Source organism: Echiichthys vipera (assembly GCF_963691815.1).
Source record: "Echiichthys vipera genome assembly, chromosome: 13".
Classification (NCBI taxonomy): Eukaryota; Metazoa; Chordata; class Actinopteri; order Perciformes; family Trachinidae; genus Echiichthys; species Echiichthys vipera.
This window is the reverse complement of record NC_139838.1, coordinates 14,414,460-14,435,511: the sequence shown is the minus strand read 5'-3', so window position 1 is coordinate 14,435,511 and position 21,052 is coordinate 14,414,460. Positions and strand designations below refer to the sequence as shown.

Genomic DNA, 21,052 nt, shown 5'->3' with positions numbered 1-21,052 from the left:
TAAATACAGATTAGCCGTCTTATCAAAGTGACCTGATACATGAAGCACCGGCCCTTAACCCATCTCTGAATACGAGAAAAAGGACAGTCAAAACAGAAGTAATTCAAATCTAATCTGCAATATACAGTAAATACAGTTTTAAATATAATTCCAACCCAAACAGACACCTGTGTGGGTCACTGTCCTGTTTGATAGCATACTGCAGATAATGGCTTGGTCCCACAGTGAGGCCTTTTTTTAATCAGATTAGGGGATTAGGATTGTTTATGCAGATTACTTTATAACCCAGATTGAGGGAGAGGAGAGGGATTCTTAATCAGAATTTCAGGGGTGAAGAACTGCTCCCTCTAAGCATCCGTGAGTACATTTCTATTCTTTTGATTAGATTTTGTGGAGTTTGAGGTAGAATCATTCATGTTATCTGTCGTATGATGGTGAAGATTTTGCAAAAATGCTGAATGGTTTCTTTTGTGACAGAGAATGCCAGTCATAAACGTAGATGACCTGACGGACAAGGACAAAGCTGTAATGGAAGTAAACCAACTTAAAATTGAGGTGAAACTTGAGAGGTGGTTGGTAAGTTTTTTTTGTTTGTTTGCTATTTTGCGCTGAGGTGATGAATATGTCAGGGTCTTTTTTGTTTTCAAAGATACCAGTGAATAAAGCTCTATCCTTAAAAAGCAAACGATTATAATTTTCATCCTATTTGAATGCAATAATACAAAGTGCAGTTCATAATTCTACCAGGAACAGCATTTAACACTGATATGCATTTCTGGATGAGACTGTTCACATCATCTTTGCCTGATCACTGCAGACATCTAAATGCTGTGAGGAAATGAAGGAGTACATTCAGGCTGGAGAGGAGGAGGACATCCTCGTCAAAGGCATTCCAGAGGAGAAGAACCCATTCAAGGAGAAAGGTGGCTGTGTCATCTGCTAGCCTGGACCTGAGGAGCTTTTCATATCACTGATTAGCACATCAGGACATTCTCCCTTCCCTCATAAAATGGATTTCGCAGACTGACAAGACTAGAGGGACACAATGAAGAAAACAATTATAAAAGTTCCCATGTAAACGATTCCCCATTTTCTGGCCAGATTTTTAGCCTTATAATCTCTTCCTTTGAAAAGATGCAATAAATAAGAGTTGTATTTGGCAAGGTAAAGCTTCTCTCTCATGTGGTGTATAGCCTGAGCAAATGGACCCATGTGACGATTCATACCCAAGCAACTTTCATTAAATGTGCTTGTTTATAACTGAGCCATGTCTCCATCATTCACTGTGGGAAGGTTTCATGACGGGGTGGGAGGATCGGATACATCTTCATAACTCAGATTGCATTTAGAATTTAGGCTACCCAACTATTCATCATACATCTTTTTAAGATAATTCACATTTTTTGGGGGCACGTTTAAAGGACCATAGTGCAAGTTTGAGCTATTTTCAGCTGTTTTCTGCATAACTTTATATGTTTTGCCTGGAATAGAAGAACATGTATATATTAGCCGCCATTTTCTAAAATAGTCAAAACATGAAAATCTATACTGGTACGACCCTTTAAAAGTTGTTTCCAACTGTTTTGCCTTAAGATCCATTGAAATGAAGCATTTCTAATTGGGACCCACATTGCATGCATCAGGACTTCCATTAAAGAGGGATTTTCTGCAGATTGTTTCATTGTACCATGATTCATTCAGTAATTTGATTTAAGCTATTTTTAGAAGCCTGAAGAGGTAAAACTATCCAGTATTTCACAATCAAACATCAAAGTTTAGAGAAAATAAAAGAAACATGTACAGAGAAACTATGTTTTTTTTTCTTATTCTTTCCTATTCTGTGAACCACTGGGTTACCCGTTTTTTATTTGTTTAATGACGGAATCCAAGAGGAAATCAGGCACTACCAACATTTAAATTTCCCATTAGGGTTAATGTTTTATTCCGGGAGAAACCCAAAGTCCCTGAAGTAGGCTAAAGAGCAGTCACATTACGCGCATGCGCACACAAACGCATGTAAACAGAGATGGCGCTGCGCGGAGGAGCTCTCCGTTTGAACCTGCTAGTCAACAGCCGTCATTTCTACAAATGTACCTCATTAGTTGGTTTCCGGTCGTTGTCTGACAATGTGTCCTCTAAACCTATAACGTCCGGTGCCCCAGAGACCGTGGCAGACCATTTAATCTACACACAAGAGCACTTTGCCTTAAAGGAGTCCCTCAGAAAGGTAACAGGACTGCTAACATCGTACCAAGCTTTGGCGTTACCATGAAAACAAGGCTAGTTTTTGCTTTGTTCAGCAGGTGACGGTGTATTTTAACACCCACATGTGTTGAGAGAAAGCAGCAGTGTGATGCAAGTGCTGAATGTAACTGTAAGAACCAGCGGAAGGGCAGTAATACAAGTGGGTGAGAGGTCACTTTGCTAGCTTGTTATGTACTGTAGTCTTGTAGTCACTGTTAGGGAAGGGGTGTAAATGTATCTGTCTGCTCCCTCAAACAACTGCACAAGCCTACATGTAGTTATTTCTGCAGTCCCGGGGTTATTGAGGGACTGGTAAATAAAGATAGCAAGGCAGAGCACCAGGTACACTGAGGTTACACCGGATTACAAAACCAAACACCCTCTGGCTTGTGTGTTTTCATGACCCAACATCACACCTGATTGAAGTCTGTCCTGCATGCTCTAAGCAACAGTGTGCAGCATCTCTGCTCTGGCACTGAGATGATCTGAAGCTATATGCTTACATTTGTCACTTCAGATTTCTAATATCTGCTATGTTATGTCAGGAAACATAGTGTGACAGATCGGTGTCGATGCAAAACATGTTTTTTTCTATAAATATTAGTAAGTGGCCGAGTCCAGGCTTGTGATAAATTCGAAATGTGAACATAATGAATGAAATAGAGATATTTGACAAAAACATAAATCATACCGCAACACATTTAACAGCTATGTTTAGATAAAGTATAGAAATGTATGCTTTGTTGAGATTGATGTTAGACAGTATTAGCTCGCTTCGGGCTGTATGATTTGAAAAAAAAAAATCAATTTAATTAGTTTACTTTTACTGATATTGCAATTGTTATTTTACTGAGGATATTGGTGGGAATGATTGCATGATTGCACCACTGTTCTCGATAACATTATTAACATTATATAACATGATCATGGTGTCAGTTTGCAAGGATCTATAGCAATACAACTTGTAGGCTGGGACATCTCTGCAGCACCACAAAATGGTATTGAGTATGTGTGATGATCCTTTAGACCTCCCTACACTCTTACAGTTACAGTACTTAGCATTAAAACCATGCCTTTCCTTTGTAAGACAGGTCAGTTCTTATAAGTAATGTGTGCAAACGTTTCTGATACCAGAGGGTTTGCTAATGGATGTTTTTAAAGAGCTAGATCAACATTGATGGTGGCTTGACAACTGAGGGGGGCATGCCATTCAGATGGATTTTTTTATTAAGTCAGTGGGGGTAGCCAATGTAGTTCAGCCAAAGAAGATATCATGTTTGTTTGTGTCACATAAACATTTGGAATTGATTTACATCTTCCATCTCCCTTATCTAGGAGCCAGTGAATGTTCAGTTGCACATTTGAGAAGTGGTGTTCTTCCTCTGGCTGTTTCCTTTGGCATATTCAAAGATATTCGGTAGGAAAACAGATTGTGTAATATGGGAAAAAGTGGAAAGTGAAAAGTGAGTACACGGTACATGTTTTTGATGGGTTAATCAGCCAACTATTTGCTCTTTGCTTGAGCAATGTTAGGTATTAAAGACAGTTTAAATATTCAATGGTGAAGCTCTTACTCCTCTTTCAAAAATATGTTTTTTTTGTTCAATTTCTTGCACTTACACTCTGCCTTGCCGTTTTCTGGCACAATTTGTGATATCTGACATGCAGAGCTTTTATTTTTGAAGAGCTAAATATTAACAGCTGCAAATTATGTATGGCAGTTAAAATTCAAGGTGAGCATTAGTATTCAGCATGACTCATTCAGGATACATATTACTAGACAGACATTGGAGACTGAGACTTCAAAAATAACAGCAACTGCCTAATTTAAGCGAGGGAGAAAATATATTGCGGTAAATGGGGGGAAGCTTGTTGTGTGACTAAACCTTCAAAAGGATGCCCAGAGGTTGAAAATAAACTAGCTCTGGGAATAATGGGAAGGATGAAAATGTGAAAAGGAAATGCAGAACAATATGTTGCCAGTGCAGGAAAGGGAACTTGAGGCAGCTTTGTTTATTAAAATAATTCACTGTTGGAGAATGTGTGTATATAGATGGCATACAAATAGGGTTATAGGAAATCCTTTAGTGACTGTCCAAGGTCATGTTCATAGTGCCAGTGTTTCCACTACCAATTTTCTCTTAGTGGGTGGGTCGGGCGTAGGGCCACATAGACTGTTGTCAGTGTAGCTGTATGTCTGTTACAGTGTGGTGTGTGTCTCATTCCAGATGAGACAAACAACTTCCCATATTAAGAAATTAGTCAGGCTTCCAGTCTCCCACATATTCAGAGCACCCAAGGGCTCTGTGTGTGTGTGTGTGTGTGTGTGTGTGTGTGTGTGTGTGTGTGTGTGTGTGTGTGTGTGTGTGTGTGTGTGTGTGTGTGTGTGTGTGTGTGTGTGTGTGTGTGTGTGTGTGTGTGTGTGTGTGTGTGTGTGTGTGTGTGTGTGTGTGTGTGTGTGTGTGTGTGTGTGTGTGTGTGTGTGTGTGTGTGTGTGTGTGTGTGTGTGTGTGTGTGTGTGTGTGAGAGAGAGAGAAGGTCAGCTTCTGTCATTAATGGGGACAATGAGCCAAAAGAGATTTCCTCCACACTTCTAGGAAGAGGCTCCTCATGTGCAGTCTCCCATGGTTTCAGACTTACACACACATTACAAAGCATATGTAGGCATAGCAACATGGCTACACAGCTTTTCCGACCGTTTGAAATCATCTAATTACAATATGACTTTTTTTCCTTGCATGAAGAACATGTTGTTTTTGCAACAAATCCCAAATTTTGAACTTGAATGTGACATCACATCATCAAGTCCAACCTTAAAATCTGTTGATTTTCAGAATTGTTTGGCCCCTAGTGTTGCGAGCTACTGAAAATGGATTTTGTCAGGGTATATCAGAAATCTTTCAATCTTTTGGTAGTTTATGGCTGTTTCTCATGTTGCAATGAGTGAGCGACTTTGGTACAAGCTTTTCACCTCTGCTATAACACTCTGAAACTGTAAACACTTTATTATGCAATGATTTGATCAATTATAACTTTGAGTCGTTTAGGAGTATGGTTTCTTCTTCAAACACATATATTGTGATGAATCCTAGGCTGTTTCATGAATTGCCCACTTAGTAATACCACAGTTATTATTGGGCCTAAGTGGATCCCCCACCGGGCCTAAACACCAGGGATTTAATTTTTAAATGTAGGTTTTTAAACTGCAGCTACCTGCGCTGGGCCCTTGTCAAAAAAGACCACCTGGCCTAACTCTGATGCTATATCATGATGTTGATTTATATCATGATGATATCGTATTTTCTCCTATTCACTGTTGAAACTGTAGAAAATTGTCAGTTGCTAATCTAGTGAATTAATGACCTGAAAATATGTAAGAATATCTACTTCACATTGAATCAAAAATGTTGTAAATCCAGAACTTGGCCTCCCTGCTGACAGTTTACAGCATTGCCTGATATGAGAAAATATAGATATAATCCAACCAGAGATATTAAGACTTTAAAGGGATAGAAATGGTACAGCAATATCTCTGACCGCTGACACATTTATGTCGTCTCATATGTGGTCATATTTCCCGGACCTAACTGACAGTTTTGATAATATCATATCTTGAGTGACTTTGTGAGTCCCAGCCCTTATGTGTAGCATATTGAATAAAGTTCATTGAAAATAATACATTATTTATAAAAGAAGGGAAGGGGAAGGGGAAAAAAACTTCAGACTGGGCATTATTTAGTAAGACCTAATGTGAGATGTGCAATGTTCTTGACCCTGTGCTACTACTTGACAGTTCGGTGATGTGAATTTGTCCTGATATGCAGCACAAATAGTCCACAATAGTGATGTAGAATCACTCCCTGATGACCTGTTAGGTTTCCCTTTTCCAGCAGCTAGTCATCCCTCCCTTTCCCTCCTCAGGATTTGACCTTTGAACATGGATGAGTTTATTGCATGTTAAAGGGGATCACCTGACTTTTTACTGCTTGGTCTTGTGTTTGACTTTAGTCTGCTTTTCTCAGATTCAGGCCCAGACATGTGCCCCTTGTCTGTTTTCTGTTTTGAGCGGTAAAATGATGTCCATGTTTTTTGTCTCCTTGTATTCAGATGTTTCTTGGCTGGTGAAGTGGTTGTGCTGGTCTGGGTTTGTGTATTTTGGAAGGAGAATATGATTGTGCATCACTTTCTGGAATCCTGGGGAAAAAAACTGAATTCTTTTGCCTGCGGTTTTAAAAAAAATGCTAAAACACAGGTCTAGTCTTGCTCAATGCTGGTTGTGCTTTCACTCTCAAGAGGAGATTTAACAAAAGCTACATGAAAGAACAATCGCAAAGCATTTCGGCTATTTTTCACAATCTACATTATTGCACATGGGTCATTTAACTCATTAAATTGTCCGAGGCTTGAATTTGATGGTTCCCATTTCCATTAGATACCTCTTTTGTTTTAATCATTAGTTTTTCATTGGCTTTACCCACCATTCAGAGCATATTGCACTGTACAGATAAACAGTAGATTATCATGGGTCTGTTGAAGCCATGGCCCATAAAAAAGTTGATGTATTAGAGGAATAACACCAATTAAACAACAGCAAAGTGGTTGTAGCTGTCGTGATATTTTGGCTAACAAGGGCAAATCCATTTGTAGGAGGGCATTTTAAATTGCATTGAAAAGCATCCAACAAGAAACAGACAAAGAAGGTCACAGCTCACATATTTTTATTTTATATATTTATTTTCTAATTTATTTGATTGAAATGGCAGGTACAGCACTTAATCCCAACATTATTTTGCTGAAACTGTTGTTGACATCCTGTTCAAAATTTTTTGTCTGCAAAGCCTTCTGTCTGAGGGTTAAAAATAGGCCAGAACATACCACATGAACTGTTATCTACTCTATAGATCTATAGTCTATTCTCTTTGAGTTCCCGCAAAAATAGCACACTATGAGCATCTCAATAGATTCATAAGTGCTTCTCCAGCTGTGGACCACATCCAGGTGCTCGAAATGAGTCACGGTACCAAGGTTCACTCATTCCAAAATGTATTCAAAGTGCCAGGTTGCAACCCACTGTTCACTCCCTGCAGACAATATGACTCACAAATACTGATAAAGCGGAATGCTGCTTGAATTTGGTGTCGAGAGACAAAACAAAAGCTGCCCTCAGTGTTCAAGGTTATTGTGTAAAATTTGTGACCTACACCTCCATATAGGAGGAAAAAAGAGTGAAAACTATTCCTTAACCTCAACTGTTCCACTCTAAAAGCATATAATGTCATCCTTCATTTTCAGGCAGTTGTGTATGTCTCTCAGGCTCTGTAGCTCAATAGATGGAGTGGCTGCTAACCCAGAAGGAATGTTATTAGTATGGGTTTCAGTACCAAGCTTTATTTTTGCATGCTGTTATAAATATTACTTCAGAGTTTTTGTACCCTGCCAAGAGTAAAAATGGTAGAGGAAATACTGTGCTATTAAAATATTCGGGATGAGAGAACACATCTATACACTTCAACTCAACCTATCAGTGCTGTATACCACACAGCTAAAGTGCAAGGCCAACTCCATTTATTCGGACTGTTCCCACCCGTTACATGGTGAATTCCAACTCTGCTCTGGCTGTCATTATGTGGTTCCTAAGGGTCACAGAGATAGTTTTATATCTGCAGTGATTGTGCTTTTAAACAGCTCTATTGCTGTCTGCTGCATAGTATTAGAATATTTGATAGTATTTGTTTTGTTTTCTTTTTGTTTTGATGTGTTGCAGTCATCAGGTCGTCATGTTTAAACTACTGTTGTATTGTTGTTTGTCTCCTTGGACTGCTAAAACCTGTCTGCACAACTAATTTACCCTCAGGTAACGGTACACTAAAGTCACGGTTCGGTACGTACCTCGGTTTTGAAGTCACTGAATGTTACAGGACCGTGCGGTTCATAGTTAAGAGGGAAAATGAAAAAATGGCATGTTTGTCAGAAGGAACATAAGTTTCATTAGTAAACAATTAAACACAACAGTTAAACAGTTTTAGCTGTCATTATGAAACATACAACTAAAATGTATAACAAATGTAAAAAAAATACTGCTGCAATAAAATCATAATTAAATAACTGCAGCATTAACTTAGCTTATGGCATTTGTCCGTTCTGAATTCCCAGGTAGTGGTTGTTGAAATAGGGTTTGCACAGCTTGGTTTTTTTAACAGCAAATGTGATAGTAACACCTGGATGGTGCCTTTTGAAATGAGTCTGTATGTTCATAATTAACCTGGCATCTAAAGTTATCCCACACTTGGGATTTAAAGGGGGGACGCCTGCAAGCTCCGGTTTCCGCAAAACAAGACCGTACATTTGCCATATTAACGCTATGTATGCAACATTTACGGACCACGGTCCACTTCTGTACCCGTCCAGAAGTGCCTGAACCGTGACATTTCGGTACAAATACGTGTATCATTACATCCCTACTGACTATCATAGCATTATGTGTTGTGATACTCAAACACTATCGATTTATAATTCACAGTTTATATTTAAGGATTTGTGGCAGACAGAAGTTCATGTGTGTTGTATCTATATTGGGGAGGCTGTTGCTCAGTTGGTAGGGCAGGTCGGGCAATGTCTGCAGGGTCTTGCCTTGGGCAAAACACTTACACCACCTTACCTCGTGCGAATGTGTCTGAATGCTGTATGTTTGAGGAGGTGGTTTGAGGGGCTGTAGGCGCTGATTAGCAGCCACGCTTTTGTTGCCCCAGGGCAGCTGTGACTACGATCGTAGTTTACCACCACCATGTGTGAATATAAATCCAATCCATTATATTCACCCGAGTGCTAGATAGCAGTCTCGTAATGTATCTTAAGCCATTTCAGTCTTCTTAACACTGCAATGTCCTTGCTTACAGTATCACAATATATTGAATCTTAACCCCTGCAACATGATAAATATCATATCGCCAGATTCTTGCTAATACACAGCTCTATGCAAATTTGTCGAATGTCAGCACAATATTGGCTACCAACAGCTTCATTTTAAAAATATCAGTCATGCCTTAAAAACCCTTATCCCCAAACCCTCAGTATAACTTGCAGGGTAATTTGTATTGGACAACTTTACCATTATGTGTTACCAACGTTGTTGCTGAATTATGTTAAGATCTATTTGCTTTAAAATGACACATTTGAGGCCAAACCCCTGTCATCGTCTAATGTTCCTGCAGTTTGTCATATTTTATGTCACTAGCCAAGCCTTGGCTATCAGTAGGGGTCTGATAGGAAATAGCATGTCATGCATACTGTGATGGTATTGTAATCATTATAGATTCACCATTTCTTTCAGCCTGCTCTCTATTCATTGATATGTAATACCTTTATCTCGCTGTCTGCTAGAGATAGATTACATAGACGTCAGGTAAGTAGGGATCTGCACTGCACAGCAGGAAACCTATGCATGTAGAACTGTCATTGTACATTTTTTTCACTCATAATGTATATCTTCTTCGTGTTAGCTATCATGAGACAGGAGGTAGAACAGTGCAGTGCTGTCATTTGTCATTAGTATCATATTGAGGTTTTTAAAAAAGGGAAGAAAATATGTGCATGTTCGTACATAAACATACACACATGCACAGTTATGCTTAAAATTCACCAGAAAAATGACTAAGAGTATTTCATGCACATTTTTGGAAGTACACATAAACATATCATGCTTCTCCCCTGTTGTGTTTGTGCTCTAGATCATCGACCAGGATATCAACCCCCATGTGGATCAGTGGGAAGCAGAAGGAACGTTTCCAGCCCATAAAATCTTCAAGATCTTAGGAAGTGCCGGTTTTCTTGGAGTCAACAAACCAGTTGGTAAGAGTTTTAGACACAGCCTCCAAGATAAAGTTCACTACTCCCGTTGTTGTGGAGTTTGGCATGACATTGCCCATAGGATTGACAGTTGATGTTTGTTTGGCCCACTGTGTCTTTGTTGGATCTGTAATTGACTAGCATCGCATGCTGGGATAGGTTCCAACTCCTGAGACTCTGAAAAGGAATTTAGGAATGCCTAAATGTGAGTGATTTTGTAGACAAATTACATTTTTCTGAAAAATGATGAAGGTTTAATTACTCTTGTGGGGTTTTGTGCACCAACTTCAGAGGAGTAGTTAGGGAAAAGGTCTGTTTGATTTAGAGACCCAGAAGCCTTTTTATATTGGAAGAGGTTTGTTTTCTGTGACAGGATCTAAGGAGATAAAAAGCCTACAGGGAAATGATAATAACCCTCATGGTGCCAAACTCAGTGCACCTTTCATGCAGTTGGAAACAAAAGCCATTTTGGCTGACTGTTTCCTGACTAACAATGTTCATTTAGCAAAGAAAATTTGAGAAAGGCACAGGTGATTGATCAAATATTAACCTGATAAATCATCACCTGTGCCTCAGTCTACATGATGTATATACGGTATTTGGGACCTGCTGTGTGTGTTGCCATTGCAAAATGTCCCATCATAAATCTGTAACATATCTGTGAATTGAAAAGGCCATGCTTTTTAAGGATAACCTTTTTAATCCAAGAATTCTTACAAATAACAGTCCCTCAGAGTCATAATTTCAGTTGTTGGAATTTGTCTGAAGGGATAGGTGGTTCAAAATGTGTCCCACCAGACCATTTCTGCTTCAAGGAGCGTTTGGCTTTTTTTTTTTTTTCACAGTTGAATTCTCTTTCCATTCATTCCCTCTCTGTAAGACAGCCATACATTACACTTGGTCTGGTTTAGACATGTTCCCAGTGGGGATGGGTGCTGGTGTCACAGCAACATCCCACAACAGCTGTCTGCTACAGTATAACTCATTTCCAGATGTGTACCCAGCTGTGTCACTGCTGGGTTGGAAGAGGGAGAGGAATAAGTACAGTACAGAACAGTACAGGACCACAAAATAGTTGTGGTTGTGTTATTCATTCCGAGTATATTTGGGAGAAGTGCCTGACAATTAACAGCAGAAGTCTAAAGTTTCAGATATACCGCATTCAGTTATTCCACAGTCACCGATTCATTCATTTAATAGATTCATTCACTTTGTCTTTGTCTTGTCGTGATAGCATCATTGTGGTAAAAAAGCTCTTACTGCTGTTCTGATTCTGACATTATTTGATGCCAAAAAGAACAAATCTCTGAACAATAACATTGGACACTGAGCTCTGTGAAGAGGATCGCACCGCAGGTCTGTAGGTCAAAGAAGAGAGGGAGAGGGAGGGGGCGGGGAAGTTCAAATGTGCTGAGTACACAAATCTTAAGCATTAGTTGGTAGGATTAGAGAGGAGGATGGCCCAGCAGAAGACTATGGGAAGACACACTGTATTATCAGGTGGTAGATTACCTGGGCTAAGTATATAGAAACAATTATAAGGGTTGACATGTTTGAATATGCAATTTAAATTGACCCCATATAGTTACAGTGCAGTCTGTAGTCACTAATTGTAGTCTTTATAACTTAAAATGTAAAAGTCTCTTCTAAAAGAATGACGTTTTAGATGTTTTCTAAAGCTAACGGACAATTGCTGTGGAATCTGTCTCCCTTATCGTCATCATCATTCCTGCTTTGCTTGGCTTCACATTTGTAATAACATTAGGAATAACTAAAGTTACCGTGGTATCATATGTTTTGGACAGATTGTGCAGTGGGAGTAACTACAACTCGATGTGCTTTTGCTCCGGTGCTGACTAATGAAGCATGCTCTTAAAAAATACTGCACTGGGTTAATTGATTTAGAGGCTTGGATTACAGGAACGGGAAAGGGGATTTAGAAGTGTGTTCAATAGAGAAATGATTCATCAGGTGGAATGAGAGAAGCTCAAAGCCAAATACAATACAAATTCAGTCATGTAATAAAACATCTTTGTGCGCCATCTACCTTATTCTGTCTTGTTTTAAGGGTGAAATGAGTTGGGATTGAAATTGTTCATTGTTTTATGGAGAAAGAACTCTAAAATGCTTAATTTAAGACTAAATAATGTAATGTTTTGGTTTAAATTTTCCAGTAAACATTTGAAAGTCATACAACAAGTCATAAAATAAATCAAATCTAAGAGGCACTGTCATGGCTTAGTGGTTAAGAGGCCAACACTGAACTGCAACGCCCCTGGTTTTAATCTTCCAAATGGACCTGTAGCAAGGCATAAAATGTGTCCAAAAATAAATAAATAAAACAAATCTGAGAGTCGGACAAATAAATGAACTACAAACAGGGATTCACATTATTTTTAATTCCTGTTTCTAGGCATTTAGGGTCTACTCACACTTACCATTCGTACCGTGCCCAAGCACGATTCAAGGCAAAAGTCTAGTTGGATTGACCAGTGTGAGTGCAACTGTAGCGTGTCTAAGCCTGCCAGCTCGATTGCACATGTACGAGCACCAGCACTGGCAGTGGCCCTGACCTTTAATGACTTACTGTAGTGCTTCTCTGTAAGCATCCATCGATTACTTAAAATCACAGAAAATAGAGTGGACTTAAAGGGTTATATTACAGGCAACAAAGTAAATGCTCCTGTTTACATCTTTTGGAGATGTACAACATGTCCCTTTTATTAAATTCACTGACGAGCACTCAACGCCTATTTTCCACTCTTTCCATGTACAAGGAACAGCATTATTACCTTCAAAACACGAGAACAGGAAGTTTTCCTAAGGCAGCGACGTTGAGGGAATAGACAGAGATGACCCTTGGCTCCATGCCTGTTTTCCTCTGCTCTGACAGAGAGGTATCCACAGTTCACACCATGGCATTGGCCTCTTGTCTCCTGCCTGCCAGAAAGAACCTGGCAGCCTCTGCAGTTTTCCCTTCAACTGAATATTTTTGCTACTAATGTTTAGATAAATGGCCTCTTAGGGAGACTGTCCAGGCCATTTCCTTTCTCACAATTTCTACATTAGTAATAATATGATGCATGCATTTTAATTGGCTTGTGTTTCTGTTCAAAAACATAACTTACACAATGTCTTTTTAGATTTTATAGTTTATCACCCTCCTGTCATGGTGATGCATGCATTCGATAGTTATCATCCTCCAGGGAGAAGTGGTTTATCATCAGGTCAACCATGTTGCTGAGAACATAGAATAGAAAAAGTTTGGCTCTTGGACATTGCCAGTTTCTCTCAATCTTTATCTTTCAACATATGGAGCTCCACCCAATGAGGAACATCTGGTGTTCAGAAGAAGCATGTGTTCAGGATTGACATTTGTGACAGAATTGTGTTTGTTTTTCTTCTGCTTGCTTGTTCAACCAGGCGGCCTGCTGTTTTGCTTAAAGTGGGATAAACCTCGGTGCTTCCCTTCATCCACATTATCCACCGCAGGGTTTCCAGTGCTCAGAGACTTATCGCTGCACAGCTGCACCTGCTTCCTCTTATTTTTGGCTCCCCCACTTTCGTGTTTGCTTGTCCCACCATTTCTCCATCTTTCTGTCCCCATTTATTTTGCTCTCTTTTTCTCCTTGTCTCTCTTTGACAGTCTGCCAGACGGTGAATCCCATTAGTTGCTAACTTGTCTGACAGGTGATATTAAACCACTTTGCTAGAGTTGCAGGCTTCCATGTGGTAAATTCACGGATAATTATTTATTGTCAGTCAGTGCTAGTATCCATCATCCAGTGGCTGGCATACTGTATTTTAGTCATGGGAAAACTGAGCATCGAGCATTTGACAAATGCTCAGTCTTGTTACTTTTGGCTGACCGGTCGTTATCGTCAAGAGATTTGTCCTAAATGAATTACTGTCAGGTTACATTTGCTAGACCAGCATGGGGTGATGATGTCCAGTTTTTTTGTACTGCAGAGGGATAATTTGTTTTCATATAGTTTTATTTTGAAAGGATCTAAACGACTTTAAAAGGAATGCAGTATAAAAGCGAGCCCATTACCCAGTTTCCATATTCATTTCATAAAAGATGCTCAGACTGATGATGAAAGGCAAAAGAAAGCAAAGGAAAAGAGATGAAGTTATGAGGAAGATTGACAAAAAGTGGTATTTTAAACATGGTTTATCAACTCCATTAAGGACTTACGGTCTTTGCAAATACATCCTCCGTCAGAATGAAGGAAATAGCCTTTTTTTTTTTTTTTTACTTTTTCAGTAAATAGGTTGTTTAAGAGATCAAAATCAAGTTTGAATACTAATCAGCACAGATGAGATGACACTGAGATGGCAGTGACCCTTATCTGCCCCATGCTGCTGATCTCCCATCAGGGCTTTTCACACATAATTATAGTAGCGCAATTAATGATAAAATTCTGTAATTAATTTGAGTGCCTGTTCTGGTGCCAACAGATCAGTTCATAATGTTATCTACGTATGTTTACCAGTGTGTACAGTATGTGTGTATGTGCATATAGGGAGACATGGAAGGCAGGTGAAGGCTAGTTTAGGGTGACTAATGTAGTAATGTGGTATATTTATCCAAAGGTCCCATAGTTAGGGTCAAAATCTATTATCATAAATAAGGAAGAAAAAAAAATCTAAACACAAGAACCAACAGAGTGTATAGTGAACTGTCAGCCTTGAAGTGTCAGCAGTAGTGTGTTTTGACCTTTGCAGAGTATGGAGGCTTGGGACTTGACTTCAGCTACAGCGTCGCCGTATCAGAGGAGCTGGGCAACATCCGCTGTGGAGGCATCCCCATGGCCATCGGGGTACAGACCGATATGGCTACTCCTGCACTGGCCAGGTACAATCCCAAACAATTTTTTGATAAATCTGCTGAAGGAGAGGTCTGTTGCTTAGAAATACTGTACATAAACAATAAACAAATCTAGTGTTTTCACTATTCCCTTAAAGCAACTCGTAACATTTTGGGTTGGAGACTTTATGCAAATGCACATTTTGCTTGCAGCCATACTCTCCCTACACCCCTGCTTTTTATTATCAGAAGGACAAAAACTAATCAGTGCCTCAGGCAACAATGTCTGCTTTGTGGTTTCCCCTTTTTACACCACCACTTGTAGCCACTTGTGTCAGAGCTGGAGTACATTTTGAAACATTCATCGTACATGGGCCATGTTTCATTTTGAGCTGGTAAAAGGTTGCTTGTATTTGTACCTCTGGCAACAGCTGTGGCCCTGTGTGACCTGCAGATAATTATATTGTGTTTTGAAGTATGAGATTTTTTAAACCCAACGAATATCCAAACAATGGTAGAAGCATCTGTGTTACAGACATTTCCTTTCGAATTTGGTCCAGCTCTGCAGCGACACCTGCCTCCTTTTTCACCCTCCTGTGTTTACTTTACTGCATTTTTATTGGTCTATCATCGATAATGATTATGTTAACAACTGCACTTGTAATTCTTTTTTATAGTGCTACTAATGCTATGACCAAATCCATATCCATAGTGTTTCTATTGGTTATAGTGACCACTGCTAAATAAATGAACACATTTCTACATGGAGCTTGACAACGATATGTACTGAAGGCAGAGATTGCCATAAGATTGTATGGTGGAATCAGTGAATTGATTAACAGATTCTGCAGCACCATCTGGTCACCCACTCAGCTACTCCGCCAGCACAGGGGCTGCAGAGTATTATAAACAATTGAAACTGAAGTCTCATCCCAGGTACTTTTTACTGCATTGTGTGTAAAGATTGTTTTATGCTACCACACTGGCAATAGATGGGAAACACAACACAAAATGTCACAGTGATCTCACGAAACACCTTTTTGGGCATAACGCAAAATTTCACACGAATGGTTATAAAACGATGAAGTGATGACATTTTATATCCAAAAGGTCAAAGGTTAACATCACTGACATCATAATGTACTGCAATAACACTTTTCTGTCCATTATTCAGTGTCATTACTCTGTGGCGATTGTATACTGTAGATCTTGTGTGCTGCTGGTTTGAAGATGTGGGTCAAGCATCCTAAGTTTTGGAAAAAGATACACTTAATACCTTTCGTAAAACTACTTCAAAGTCTTCACTACATATGTTATGTAAGTCTAGACAAACATGGATGGATAGATGTGGCTATAACTATGACAAGCCAAGAATATTAGCCTTCTGATATACTGGCCACATTTTTTATGGCCCCTCTTTAACTGAATCAATAAAATGCAGCCTGTTGTACAGCCCTTGTATCAAATTTACACTCCCTACAGGGTATGTGTGTTAATATATTTGGTAATTGTTTGTCTCACACCATGTAGAGCCTCGGCTTGTTGTGTGTGTGATGTCCTCCTGCTATGAAACAGCTGCTGGTGGTACAAGACAGAATTCAGTGAAACAGACAGTTGAAGTCCCAGGAGCTCACTTAGGTGATCTACACTAGTTTGGAATAAGGTCTAAGTGCAAAGAGAGCAGCCCAAAAAGCATGGTAGCTTCAGAATAAGTCTCCTCTAATTTTCCCATTGGAACTGTAATTGCCTCAAACATAGCAGTGTTTTTTATGCACAAAATCTACTTCTCTGTCTTGCTACAGTTGCACAGTACAGTTTTCACACAACTTTTATGAGACAGACATCTGATAATCATGTTCCTAAACATAGAAAGTATTGTCTTTTAGATCTTAGTTTACAGGAAATCAACAAAGGATGATCTTCTGTTCCCATCAGGGCTAATTAATAGCTACTAAGTTTACTATTTTTGTCTATGTGTGTGTCTGCAGATTTGGTTCAGCTGAGCTAAAAAAAGAGTTCCTTCTTCCCTCCATCATGGGGGACAAAGTGGCCTGCCTTGGAGTTAGTGAAGTTGGGGCCGGCTCTGATGTCTCAAGTATGTCTCTCCTTCATCATCTTCTGGTCATTTTAAGTCATAGAATTTCCTTTTTTTAATTTTTGAAGGATCACTTTGAATTAACTCATGCTGGAGAAATGATTGAGAAGCCCGAAATACATTACTTTTTCAGTCAGTTTTGCGCTGATATTTTCTCAACTCAAGGATGGTATGCCGAATGCAACATACTGCATATAAGGCTCAATTTGCCCTCGCAGATTTCACCACTTTTTGGCTTTTTTTCCTGGATTAGTTTGTATTATGTTTGACACTTAGAGTAACGCTAGCTTTAGACTCATTTCAACATTTCAGCTCTTTGTCATTTAAGTTCCAAAATTGTATTTTTTGGATTATTAATCCATTAAAACTTTTCATTTAACCTTATGTCCTTACATTCATCTTCCCAATTTTATCTCTAGCCATCCATTTATACTTATTTTTCAGGTATCAGGACCAGTGCTGTGAGGAAAGGGGATGAATATGTGATCAACGGGGGAAAGATGTGGACCACCAATGGGACCCAGGCTGATTGGATATGTCTCCTCGCCAACACCAGTGACGGGCCACCACACAAGAACAAATCCCTCATCTGTTTACCTATGAACCTGCCAGGTATGGGTTAGTTCAGTAATCATTTTTTCCTGTAAAAGGAGAATGCTTTTTTTTTGGACAAAAACAAACAATTTGTTTAAACCAATAATTAACCATTGTAATTAACATTCATCATTTGGGTTTCTAGATTAAGATTCTGTGATTCTCATTTCTACTAAAACATGTAATTCCCTGCATAATTTGCCGAGCCTATTACCCTAAAACATTATGTTCGTATCTGTTCTTTCAATAAGATTGGTTATAATTCGCGTGCCTTTGCCAAGATGCATGATGGCGTTTATTTTTGTTTCCTGTCCCTCCCACTGTAGGGGTACACATCGCCCGCAAGATTGATAAACTCGGTATGTGGTCATCGGACACAGCTCAAGTATTCTTCGATGATGTGCGAGTGCCCAGCAAGAACATCATCGGCCAGGAAGGCATGGGCTTCACCTATCAGATGCTTCAGTTCCAGGAAGAGAGGCTCTGGGCAGTGGCCAATAGTGAGTGAGCCTTTCTTACAGTTCTTCATCTCTCCCCCAGCCATAGCCAGTAATCACTCATCCTTCCTAGTTGTACTTACTTTTCACTTAATTTTTTAATATCACTTTTGTTTTTCACAGCACTTACTGTAAATTGCGCAGTTTATTGTTGTATTGGATCATTTCTGTTTCAGTTTCCAAGAATTAGGGAGTTCTGTCACAAAGTTCAAGCCATGAAACTTCTCTTAAATAGTTGTTTGCACAAGTTACAAGCATGCATCAATATTTTCTTGGGCAGAACATGTGAGAACCACTCAAGAGACACCGAGCTGTCTTGCCTGGTTCATCATATCATAAATCAGATACACAAATGACAAGAACTCACAGACATGCATGCAGTGCAGGTGGAAGCAGTAAGTTCTATCTCTCTATCTGAACACCTCCAGTCATGACCATGATGGACAACATCATTCAGGAGACTATCCAGTACACAAGGCAGAGGAAGATCTTCAAGCAGCCTGTCCTCCACCACCAGTCGGTTCACTTCAGGTTGGCTGAGCTGCAGACGGAAGTCGAGCTGCTCCGCTCCCTCCTCCACCGTGCTACAGGTGGGATCTCTTTACATACAGTACACCCGCGACATAACAAAAATAATGAAAGGTTGGTAGTGCTGCATTTGAACGACTATGTTCCCTCTTAATGTTTTCCATCTTTGACTCAGAGCATGGAGATACACAGAATGAGCACAGTGGTAATAAGACAGCTGCTCATCACAGCCCTTGGGTTATGTGATGATCTGTATCTACTTAACAATCCACTCACACAACTTTTGCTAGTATAAATGTTATTTAATAGCAAAACATACATGTATCTGCAACATCCACCTTTTCTTCATAAAGTAAGGTAGATACAGTTAGTTCACCTTCAAATGTAGCATATCCAAAATACCCTTAAAACCCAGGCCAAGATTGGACACAAACATGAATGCATGCAGCTGCCATCATGGAACTTAATACCATAGATTAAACTGAGGCCACAGTTGACTCAGATCTGCAAGAATGATGTGAATGCCAAACTACATGTAGCCTTGAGTGGGTTATTTGTCCATGTATATTACAGCAAGTTGGTTTAAAAGATAGAGTGCATAGTGCAGGCTGGAGAATATTGTGGTAGCTCACTATTAAGCAGTGAGAAATAGCCGACCAAACTAATGTTGTTTCTGTTTGTACTGGCATAACTTCAAAATCAGGCACATACTCAGCTCCTAAAATACATCGCAAGTGCGTTTACACACAGTTTTTATTATATGAATATCTGGCTGGCCGGTGTTCAAGGTCGTGTGATTTTCTTGTGTTTGTAACCACTTCAGTGGCAAAAAGCTTAGAATGAATTTATGTAGAACTGTACTGTTTTGTTTATCCAGAAAAAAAATCGTTTTCATCTGTTTGACACAGGTAGATGAGCACAGACACACACACACAAACAAACCTCTTTACACGCTGAAACAGGAAAAATCATGCAGCTCACAAGTTCCTCTGGGTGGTATCCACAATAAAGGCATTGATCAGCCCCCTGCAACTCTGAAACTGAACCACATTTATTCAGTGTCTTCGTTTTCCTCTCTACAGTCTTCATAATGTATTTTTATCCACCTGGCCATTTTCACTCATCCATTGTTGTATCACTATTTCTGTCCTCCCATTTTTCCTGCAGCGTTATACATTAAAGGCAATGATGTCACCAAGCTGGCATCCATGGCCAAATTAAAGGGGGGCCGCCTTGCCAGGGAATTGGGCGACAGCTGCCTCCAGTTTTGGGGAGGAATGGGCTTTACCAGTGACGTGCTGGTCAGCAGATTTTACAGGTGAGGTTATCAGAGAAATGTCAGCTGAAATGCAATGATCTGGTTTGGAAGTAATCATAGGGATTTATAGCATTCCAGTACCAGTTGTTCATCTCATCTGAAAATAACAAATGAAATATAGGACTGCAAAACCATGACATAGCAGCACCAGTCAGTAACACATATTGCTAGCCAACTGTGGTCATATCTGGCTGCCAACTATGCTTTTTGAGGGTATAACATTTCTATGGTAAGAGCAATCTCGCCAGTTGGCAGGAACAGGATAAAGCTCATGGTTGATGTATTTTTTTTACAAGTAAGTTAAACCCGATTGTTAGATTGATGGCTTCTATATAGATATAGTATGTGATCAAGTAATCATAGTTCTTGGAAGACATGCAATTAGGTTCAGTCTCCTGCTGTGCTATGAGTCTTCACATTTGTTTATTCAGTGAATAAATATATATATATTCAGATTCTCTTAACCCTTATTTTACACTGTGCTGACACCTACTGATGGGGCAAGTAATGCAGCTGAACAAGGGGTTTAGGACGCACAATGTTGCTTTCAGTGAGAAAAAAAATGCTGCAATTGTTTAAGTGAATCTAACGTTAAAGGAAATTGAGAGGATTCGTACCACTTTGTATTAACTTTGTCCTTTCCGCAGAGATGCCAGGTTAATGTCGATTGGTGGGGGAGCTGATGAGGTCATGCTTGGAATCATCTGCAAGTACATGGACACAATGCCCAAGAACTGATGTCATCAACACCCGACGCAGGGGTCAATGTCTGCTGATAATGTGCTAATCATTCACAATGAATTGCTTAACATAGTTCACCGAAGTGCAGTTATATTAAAATTCTTGACATAAAATGGTTATATTGATTAGCATTTTCTGTTTTAATTATACTGTCTTGGTTCGAAAGAAACTCACCTCAGACACAGAAATATGAAGCTCCTGTATTCTTGTTTTTTCATGACTACAAATGTGAACAGCCTACAGCCCAATTTTAATATTTAATTTGTAGTGAGGTAAATTTAAACATCATTTAACAACTAAATATATCTGTTTTAATAGACTAAGCATGAAGTGCACAAAAAATTATTTTGTGTAAAATAAATTTTCCGCCAAGATTCTGT

The 21,052-nt window shown here is 39.4% G+C and overlaps 2 protein-coding genes across 2 annotated transcripts; both read left to right on the top strand.

Annotated features, from left to right (window-relative positions):
* Window positions 1-480: 480 nt before the first annotated feature.
* On the top strand, window positions 481-943 carry gngt1 (guanine nucleotide binding protein (G protein), gamma transducing activity polypeptide 1; the record flags this gene model as incomplete). The annotated part of the gene is made up of 2 exons (XM_083925855.1): window positions 481-576; window positions 818-943. The coding sequence occupies 2 exons, from the start codon at window positions 481-483 to the stop codon at window positions 941-943; spliced, it is 222 nt and encodes a 73-aa protein (XP_083781981.1).
* Window positions 944-2,021: 1,078 nt separating this feature from the next.
* LOC310955878 (putative acyl-CoA dehydrogenase 6) lies at window positions 2,022-21,046 on the top strand. Its single transcript, XM_083925955.1, has 9 exons — window positions 2,022-2,227; window positions 9,972-10,092; window positions 14,818-14,947; window positions 16,888-16,994; window positions 17,439-17,606; window positions 17,915-18,088; window positions 18,514-18,675; window positions 19,781-19,931; window positions 20,579-21,046. The coding sequence occupies exons 1-9, from the start codon at window positions 2,027-2,029 to the stop codon at window positions 20,667-20,669; spliced, it is 1,305 nt and encodes a 434-aa protein (XP_083782081.1). The 5' UTR covers window positions 2,022-2,026; the 3' UTR covers window positions 20,670-21,046.
* Window positions 21,047-21,052: the final 6 nt, after the last annotated feature.

Bases quoted from the DNA above. Each gene is read 5' to 3' on its own strand.
- LOC310955878 (XM_083925955.1), top strand. From the start codon at position 2,027: ATGGCGCTGCGCGGAGGAGCTCTCCGTTTGAACCTGCTAGTCAACAGC. The intron at 2,228-9,971 runs GTAACAGGACTG...TTTGTGCTCTAG, and splicing joins TAAAGGAGTCCCTCAGAAAG to ATCATCGACCAGGATATCAA. The intron at 17,607-17,914 runs GTATGGGTTAGT...CTCCCACTGTAG, and splicing joins TTTACCTATGAACCTGCCAG to GGGTACACATCGCCCGCAAG.